Here is a 10,000-nt window from a genome sequence, read left to right as displayed (position 1 = left end):
TCCACTTTTAGGTCGTCTCCCCCGCCTGCTTACTTCCTCTCTCACAACAGGTCCAGTGAGAATACGTTCATACATGCTTTCTGGAAGAAACCCCTGGAGAAGATATATATTCATGAATAACAGCTACATGAAAATAAAATCATAACAAATAGCTTATCATACAAATAGTCCATTAAAATGAGTAATTATTTGTAAACTGATTCTGTATGGATACAAAATAATCAGTTCTGAGAAAGATAACGTAATTTTATTCTAAATTGTGTTTTCAGCCATCAGTTCCACTTTCATTTTATCATAGGAAAAGAGAATGTGGAAGAAGTATTTAGGCTTCATACTGCAAAGCATGACTTCCAGGAATAGAAAATCTAAGTTCCAAAGAAATGTTTTCAAAGGTACTTTCACAATCCTTTCTTGTTGCACATTGCCACTGCTCAAAAGATGAAAAAAGTGGAGGCGCCTTCTAATCTGGAAGAGCAATAAAGGAAGGACAGGGAGGTAAATGAAAGGGTGAACTTAGATAGAGATGCTGCAGATGAATCCCCTGCTATTCTGACAATAAAGAAGACAGAGCCAAGATAAAAAATAGATCCTCAAAAGAGGGAAGACCATGGCTTAATACTCGGCTCAGAACAACAGTAGCACCTACAGATGCAGACAGAGAATGATCAGGTCCTGGACAAAAGGGAATCTGTGCTGCTTTCAAGCAATTTTCTGAGGCATTAAACTCTTCAGAGTTTTAATTCACGACCACAGCACTGTGTAGTAGAAATGTAGTACATGACATCTGTAAGCTAAATTCTAGTAGCCACATTACTAAAGGTAAAATAGAATATATGACATTAATTTTAGTAATATAGTCTAATTTAATAAAACCACTAAATATTATGTAATATACAAAAACTGAGATATTTTCATTCTTTTTTCCAAATGAAGTCTTAAAATGGTGTGTATTTTATACTTATCACATCTTAATAAAGACAGTCAGATAGCCTCACTAGCCCCATGCAACTGTGCAGGTGTGGCTACAGGTAGTGGTTGTGCTGGTTGGTTTTTGTAACGACACAAACTAGAGACAGCTGGAGGGAATCTCAGTTGAGGAATTTCTTCATCAGAGTTGCCTGTGGCCACGTCTGTGAGGCATTTTCTTGATTGCTGAGTGATGCAGAAGGGCCCTCCCTACTGTGAGTGGCGCCACCTTGGGCAGGTGGTCCTGGGCTGTATAAGAAAGCAGGCGGAGGGGCTGGAGAGATGGCTCAGCTGCTAACACTGGCTGTTCTTGCAGAAGACACAGGTTCAATCCCCAGCACCCACATGGCAGCTAACAACTGCAACTCTAGTTCCAGGGAACCTGACACCCTCTTCTGTCCTCTGCAGGCATTGCATGACACAGGTACACTTACATACATGCAAGCAATGCATGCATACACATAAAATAAAAACAATAAATAAAATATTTTTTAAAAAAGAAAGCAGGTTGATGGTCAGAATGCTTTAGCATAGCAATAGAAAGCAAACTAGAACAGTGGTTTAAAGAAAAATCTAATGGGACAATGTTTTATTGTTTTTAATTTATCAACTTTTTTCTCTTTAAGAACATTAGGGTTCACTGAAGAAATCACACACAACAAAAAATACAAAGGAAAAAAATAATCATCCTTGTTCTCACCACTCAGACTTGACCTTTGCTAACATTTCAGGATGTACCTTCCATTTTTTTCCTTTTGCATTTATAATCATTCTATAGATTCTCCCCACCCCTTTCTAAAATAAAAATAAAAAGCTACAGCGTATTTAGTATAATAGCCTGCCTTTTCTATTTGGATACTTGTGGAAATAGTAATTATTTACTTCCATTTTCCATACAATTAGGCTTTAATATTCCAAGAGTGTAACTATTAAGTATATTGGCAGTGTTTCTCTTCTCTTGACATTATATGTTCTTCTAAGATATGTTTTAAGAAGTTGTATGGAATTCTAATATATAGATGTTCCATTCATTTATTACCCCCCCTTTACTATTATTGTATGATGAAGCCAGGCACAGTGATACACCTGTAATCCCAACACTCAGGGTTATATACAGAGACTCTGTCCATGATGAATATTCTTTTTTTTTCAATGTATATTTTTATTGCATGGTTGTGGCTTTCGTGTAATATATCTTAAACATAATTATACCCCCTCTCCTATCTGCATCCCCCATAGCCCTCCCATAGGATTTTAGGCATTCTGTCATGTATGTTAAAAGCCTATTGAGTCAAGTTTGTATATCCAGATGTCCCTTGGTATGACTTCATCCACTGGAACCGGCTCAGCCTGTCTAACAGAAGGTGATGAACACAGAAGGCCACAACTTGGGCCTAAGTGTAAAGAGTAAGTGTCTGCAGAGTGCATGTCCCTGGATAGGACTCATATATTATACCTCATTCACCCATGGCTCAGGGATCATTGTGGAAGACAGGACGGAAAGATTGTAAGAACCAAGGGTGGAGCATGACCATATGGAAAGAGTCTTACAGGCCTCTGGGAACTTGCTCATATGATCTTATAGCAGTGGTGTCAGTATGCACAAGACCCATGCAACCTCAATCAGATAAAAACCCAGCACAGAACTGGGGAAATGGACAGGAGGCCTCAACCTTATCTGAGGAACTGTTGGCAGCTGATTACTGCTGAGTGCGTGAGAGTTGATCATGACAAATATCTATACAAATCTCTTTTCATACCTATTTGATTATTCTTTGTGGCAATGTTCAAGTAATGTTTAAAATAAAAACAAGTTGGGTGGGAGAGCTCAACACAGCTGTTAAAGGCTTAGGTTCACAACTAAAATAAAAACAAGTATATCCTGGCTTTGCATTCTATCTCAACAATCATCAATTATACATTCTGAAAAATAAGAAATTGTGAACTGAAAAGTTATCACATGTTCATTAAATTCTTATTATTCTAAACTAAAAATTTAATCTAAGATGTAATTAAGTGGCATCTAATTTCTAATACGAGTTAGTATTTGTGAGATACTCACAGATTGCCTAACAACATCTCCCCATTCAGGAGCTACTCCGTATTCTGAATTTTCTTTTAGGAATCTACATAAATCCTTCAAAGGGGGAGCAAACGCACCGCCAACCTGCAAGCAAAAGAACAGACAGTTAACACACTACTAAGTATAGAATTATTTCTTATTTTGAGACAGGGTCTCCCTGTAGCCCTAGCTGACCTGGAACTTGTTATGGAGATCAGGCTGGCCTCCACTTAATAGAGATACTGCCTCTACCTGCTGAGTGCTAGGATTAAAGGCATGGGCCACCAAGTCTGGAAAAAAAAAAGTTTTTAAACTATCTTCAAGCCTGTATAGTTATATGAAAAAGGGTCACCACAATGCATACAGACCACTGATACACAACATGAACACATTAACTTCTTTTTTCCTGGTTAATTTTAATTTAACACAACTTATCTAGAAGAGAGAATCTCAGTTGAGGAATTTCCTAGATCATATTGACCTATGGGCATGTCTTGGTAATGATGAAGGAAAGCTCAGCACACTGAGGGTGGCACTATTCCTTAGGAAGGTGATGCTGAACTATGTAAGAAAGCTAACTGAGCATCAATCTGACAGTGAGCCAGCATCATTTCTCCATGGGTTTTGCTATACTTGGTTGTTTTTTGGTCAGTGGTAATGCTATATGGAAGAGCAAGTAGGCTTGCCTTTGTGTTCCTGTCATGACCTCCCTTAATGAAGGAGTATAACCTGTAAGCTGAAACCAACCCTTTCCCCCATACTTTTGAGCATGGTATTTGTCACAGCAACAGGAATGAAACTAGAATAGAAACGATGATTTAAATTTTAAATGCTTTAAGTAGAACAAAAAGTAAAATAGAGTTGCTACTAACGATGCACTTTAAAGGATAGATAACGCAGTTAAAAATATGCCTGTTACTAGTCAGATTTACCAGCTGTGGGAACACAAGCAAATCAGTACATCTCCTTGAGTCTGTTTTTTGATCTATAAAATTGGGACAATATTTCCTTCATAGTGTCTTATTAATATAAAAAAGACGATTTGGGGCTGGAGAGATAGCTCAGCAAAGAGCACTGGCTGCTCTTGTAGAGGACCTGGGTTCAATTCCCAGTACCCACATGGTGGCTAACAACCATCCATAATTCTGGGGGATCCAACATCTTCTTCTGACCTCTGTGGTCATTGCATGACATGGGTGCACTTACATACATGCAACCAATACACTCACACTCATAAAGTAAAAATGAAGTATTTAAAAAAGAGATAATTCGCCGGGCAGGCGCCTTTAATCCCAGCACTCAGGAGGCAGAGGCAGGAGGATCTCTGTGAGTTCAAGGCTTAGTGAGTTCCAGGACAGCTGGGGCTATAGGGAGACCCTGTCTCAAAAAGACCAAAAAACAAAAAAAACAGACAATTCAATTCTTATAATAATATCTGGTTTATAATAAATATATTATTATATCAAATAATGGATAAGGACCTTAAGTGTATATTTAATTTTAGTTCTCAGAACATCATTTTGAGATAGTATTTCTATTTTCCAAATGAAGGAACTCAGTCTCAGAGAAGTTATTTAATTTGCCTTTATAAAGCCAATTAGTAATGCTAAGAGTTAGGAGTCAAGGGGTCTGGAGAGATGGCTCAGTGGTTACGAGCCCTGGCTGCTCTTGCAGAGGACCTGAGTCTGAGTCCCAGCACACACATGGTGGGTTACAAATGTCCATAATTCCAGTTTCAGGGAATCTAATGCCCTCTTCTGACCTACACAAGCATTGCACATGGAGGCAATACACTCATACACATAAAATAAAAAATAATAAATAAAATACTTAAGAGAGTTAGGAATCAAACCTAGGCCTCAAAAATCCCCTTTTATTTATTATGTATATTGACTAAATTATATATATCATTAAATTATGAAATTATACATGTCCTTTGTATATGATAAATTTGGGATTTAAAATAAGAATACTGTATTTAGATAAATGATTTGGATTAATGCCCCTTAGTAGATTAAAGATATTTCTCTGATAATTCCTTCTTCCACACCACTTTGAACAAATACACACTGTACCTTTTCTTCTTCAGTGGTACTGGGTACTGAATCAGGGCCTGTGCCTGCTATATAAACATATTACTGGATTACTGAGACCTGATGAATACTTATTATTCCTGGACTGGATGTACATGTTTAACACAGCATATTACTTATACCTCTAAGTAGTCTCATTCAATTCTGTAATTTCTGTTGCATATTAAGCATTATGAAGCTTCAGGTTAAAGTGATTTACAGCCTATAATCGAGTCTCCAGGTGGCTAATGTAGGAAGACTGCCTTGAGTTTGAGGCCAGTCCAGACTACACAACAAATTCCAGGTCAGCCTGGAGTCTATGTGAGACCTTTTAAAAAATTTATTTATTTTGATTTTATGTGTGTGAGTGTTATGCCTACATGTATGTATGTGCACCTATGTTGTGCAATGCCTGCGGAGGACAGAAGATGGCATCAGATTTTCTGAAACTGGGGTTATCAGCCACCATATAGGTGCTGGGATTTGAACCTAGGTCCTCTAACCTCTCTCCAGTCCTGATTAGGGTCTCACCATACCTGGTGAAACCTTGTTTTATTTATTTTTTGGTCTTTTTGAGACAGAGTTTCCCTGTAGCTCCAGCTGGCCTGGAACTCACTATGTAGACCAGGCTGGCCTCGAACTCACAGAGATGCACCTGCTTCTGCCTCCCAAGAGCTGGGACTAAAGGCATGCGCCACCATGCCTGGCAAAATAAAACTAACTAGATCTAATAGAGACTCCTCTCCTTTGTAGCTCATCAACCTCACCCTGTATCTTAGATAATTAAGACAACGGAGAAACCTACAAATCAAGGGAAATGACCAAGATTCCAGAAAGTCTGCATTTAGAATGTTTAGAATTAGGCCACTGACATGGCTCTTCAGATAAAGGCACTTGCTGTCAAGCAGGAGTTCAATCCCTAGGGCCCACATGGTGGAAGGGGAGAACCAACTCCTGCAAACTGTCCTTTGACTTCTGTATGCACACGCCACAAACACAAGTACATGATTTTAAAAAAGAATGTTTAGCATTAAACAAACAAGCAAATAAATCCAAAACTATTCCACCTCCTTGAAACTGGCTATGAGGAAGCCAGTCACCACATCTGTCATCCCAGCACTAGGGAAGTGGAAGAAAGATGATCAGAAGTTCAAGGCTATTCTTGGCTACATAGTAACTTTGAGGCCAGCCTGAGGATATGTAAGACCCCGTGTCAAAAGACAAAACAAACAAAACAAAAGCAAACAAAAAAAATGCAAACTGACTTGAGACAAATTCGATTAAAATATTCAGGAATGAGAATTTGTTTTATTTGCTGTTTACTGACACAGGCTCTCATTATGTAGTACAGGTGAACCTCAAATTCTTTAATTCATGCTGGCCTGGAACTCATGATCTTCCTGCCCAAGACTCCTGGTGCTGGATTACAGGTGTGTGCCACCATGCCTGCCTCGGTAATGTGAATTCTTGCTACAAAATGAAACACAAACTTTTGCAAGCACAAAAGTAAGTAAAATTCTACTAAAACATTATCTTATTCTTTAAGATATCTACGACTTCACTTTGTGATACAACCAAAGGTAAATAAACCGTATCTAGAAAACTGGTAGAACACTGGTAGAAAGCACCAGACAACAATATGAAAACAATTTTTACTTTTTCTAAAAATATTTTATTATTTTTATTATTTTATGTGTATGAGTGTATTGCCTGCGTGTATGTGAGTACACCCATGTTGTGTCATGCAATGCTGCAGAGGTCAGAAGTGAGCTTCAGATTCCCCTGGAGTTAAGGACGGTTCGTAGCCGCCATGTGGGTGCTGGGAATCGAACCTGCAAGAGCAGTCTCAGTGCTTTTAACTGCTGAGCCATCTCTCCAGCCCCAACAATTTTTACTTTTAAAATAGTTTTTAAAAGTTTATGTGTGTGTGTTTTGCCTGCATGAATGTAAGTGCACTCTGTTGTGCAATGCTTGAGGAAGCCAAAAGATGTTGAAGAATCCCCAGGCAAGGAAAAGAGCAGCCAGTGCTCTTAACTGCTGAGCCATCTCTAGTCCTTAAAATGGTTTATTTTATACTACACTTGATCTTAGCCAAAAGGCCGAGAAGCAATTGGTTTATTTATTTAATTTATTTATTAACTTATTTATGGTTCTTTGAGACAGGGTCTCACTATGTAGCACAGGCTGGCTTGGAACTTGCTATGTAGGCTGGCCTTGAACCCACAGAGATCTGCCTGCTTCTATCCATCTTACTTTTTGATAGAGGTTTTCTCATGGAACCTGAAGTTCACCAATTCAGCTAAACTAGACGGTCAGTGAGCTACAGGAATTTTATCATCCCCTACCCTAGGATTACAGGGGTATACTGCAACCCCTCTCCGTCCCTCCCTCCCCCTCTCTTTCTTGAGACAGCATCTCATGTAGCAGAAGGTTGAGACTAATTAGGGTTAGGAAACAGACCAATGGGGGTGGAGAGATGATGAACGAGAGAGGTCATACAGAGGTGCATGAGCAAAGCACAACAATACACATGTAAGAAAATCCCGTCAGCCGGGCGTGGTGGCGCACACCTGTAGTCCCAGCACTCGGGAGGCAGAGGCAGGCGGGTCTCTGTGAGTTCAAGTCCAGCCTGGTCTACATAGTGATTTCCGCTACAGGGAGACCCTGTCTCAAAAAGACAAAAAAAAGAAAGAAAATGCCATTAGAAATTATTATTTTGTAGGCTTGCCAAAATTTATAATGTCTAAAAATTTATAAATGTATGAAATTTATAATGTATAATGTAATGTATAAATGGAAAAAAAAAAAAGGAAAACCTTAACTCTTGATCATTTGTTAATCAGTAAGCAAAGGAATTTCATTCACCTATAAGGTAAACTTTGTTTAAAACATTTTACTTCCATCTATCAGAAAATTATATAATATGCCAATTTGAGAAAACATGATACCTTAAGGCTATCTGATGGAAATTATAGTGATCAAAAATATGGTAAATTTGTGATAGGAATCACATAAACGATGTTTCCTTTGAGTGAGTTTCTGCATTCTGGGCTGTAGACATTTTGAGTTTATACTTCTGAGGCAGGGTAAAGAAACATGGCCTCTTCGTGGCATATGAGGATAGCACCCTCCTACTTACTACTTCCCCACCAAGCTGTGTGTGGCTACCAAAAATGAGTCAAGAAAAAACAATGTCCATGATGAACAAAACTGTCCCTGAAAAAAACTGCCCAAGGTGTAGGGCCCTTTAACAGTATACAGCCATAAGAAGAGCACTGCTTAGGCAGGCATGGGAGGGACTTATTTCATTTACTAGCTTTGCTAATAATGGTTTTGTATTAGACTACATAAAATTATCTTGCATGTCTTTTCCCACAAATGTGCTAAGATCAACCCATTCTCTGATCTGTTAGAATAAAACACATAATGAAATGAGGTTCTCTTAAGAACTGAATCAGTATGAAAGAATAACAAGATAGCTATCAATACCTTTCTAGCATTTCTTCTGTTGATAAGCTGCACACGCTCCTCTCCAGTGAGACTGTTAACATCCAGCTTATTTGGGTTTCTGCAGCGATGCCTCTTTTGTTTGGGCCTTCCCTCGTGAAGCTGTACTCTCTAAAATACACACAAAAAAATCTTTAAACATTTTGCTTGTGCAGTACTATAGAAAATATCACAAGTGAGCTAATCTAAGTAATTTATTCCTATATGATATGAAAGCACTTATTCTTTGGTTATTTAAAAACATATAAAGTTTAGGTCCTGGAGAGATGACTCAGTGGTAAAGAGCACTAGCTGCTCTTATATAGGACCCAAGTTCAGTTCCCAGCACCCACATAGCTCTAGTTCCAGGGGATCCGATGCATTCTTCTGGCCTCTATGGGCACCAGGAATGCACAAGGTGTATAGACATACATGTAGGTAAAATATCCATACACATAGAAACAACAACAAAAAGATCTTTAAAAAATTTAAACTTTGGGGCTAGAGAGATTGCTCAGTGGTTAAGAGCACTGGCTGCTCTTACAGGGGACCTGGATTTGGTATCCAGCACCACATGTCAACTCCCAACTGTCAGTCAGTACCTCCAATTCCAGGGAATCCGACAACCTCTTCTGGCCTCTGTGAGCACTGCATGCATGGGGTGCATTTATATAAATGCAGAAAAAACACGTACACAGAAAATAAAAATAATTTTTTTTAAAAAACAAACTTGAAATATCAAAAAAATATTCTAAATTGTTTTTAAATATTTTTTTTTATATGTATGAGTGTTTTGCCTTCATATATGTAAGTACACCACATGCATGAAGTGCCTGTGGAGGCCAGAAGCAGGAATCAGATCCCTGGAACTAGAGTTAGCTCCCATGTGAGCTCTGGGAATCAAACTGAACCTAGGCCCTCTGCAAGAGCAGCAAGTGCTCCTAACCATGGAGCATCTCTCTAGCCTCATAAACATTGAAAATATGTATTTTTTGTTTTCTTTTTTTCTTTTTTTGAGACAGGGTCTCCCTGTTGTCCAGCTGGCCTGTAACGTGTTACATACACCAGGCAGGCCTAATCTTACAAAAGGTATGTGCCACCACACACAGCAATATTATATATTTTTTAAAGTATTTTATTTTTTATTATTTTATGTGTATGAATGTATTGCCAGCATATATGTAAGTATACCTGTGTTGTGCAATGCCCATGGAGTTCAAAGGAGGGTGCCAGAGCCCCCAGAAGTTGAGTTACAGACAATTGTTAGCCACCATGTGGGTACTGGGAATCAAACCTCGGACCTCTGCAAGAGCAGTCAGTGCTCTTAACTGCAGAGCCATCTCGCCAGCCCAATATTAAATATTTTGAAACAAGATCTATTTTTTTGGGGGGGGGGGAGGTAGAGGGATGCTCC

At 38.7% G+C, this 10,000-nt stretch overlaps 1 protein-coding gene and 1 pseudogene across 12 annotated transcripts in view; both read right to left on the bottom strand.

The window, feature by feature from the left end:
• Chd9 (chromodomain helicase DNA binding protein 9) overlaps positions 1 to 10,000 on the bottom strand; it is a 270,300-nt gene that overhangs the window by 3,368 nt on the left and 256,932 nt on the right. For all 12 annotated transcript variants that reach the window (XM_029562042.1, XM_029562044.1, XM_008830057.3 and 9 more), the window contains 3 exons: positions 8,590 to 8,718; positions 3,029 to 3,133; positions 1 to 93 (listed from right to left, as the gene is read on the bottom strand). The exon at positions 1 to 93 is cut by the window's left edge. In XM_029562042.1, the coding sequence (XP_029417902.1) occupies positions 1 to 93; positions 3,029 to 3,133; positions 8,590 to 8,718 (327 nt within the window). The remainder of the gene's footprint in view (positions 94 to 3,028; positions 3,134 to 8,589; positions 8,719 to 10,000) is intronic.
• On the bottom strand, positions 7,067 to 7,211 carry LOC115069813 (annotated as a pseudogene).

This window comes from Nannospalax galili, unplaced genomic scaffold (genome assembly GCF_000622305.1).
Source record: "Nannospalax galili isolate Female #2095 unplaced genomic scaffold, S.galili_v1.0 scaffold274, whole genome shotgun sequence".
In the NCBI taxonomy this organism is placed as follows: Eukaryota; Metazoa; Chordata; class Mammalia; order Rodentia; family Spalacidae; genus Nannospalax; species Nannospalax galili.
The sequence above is the reverse complement of the archived record's forward strand: the minus strand, read 5'-3'. Positions and strand labels throughout refer to the sequence as shown.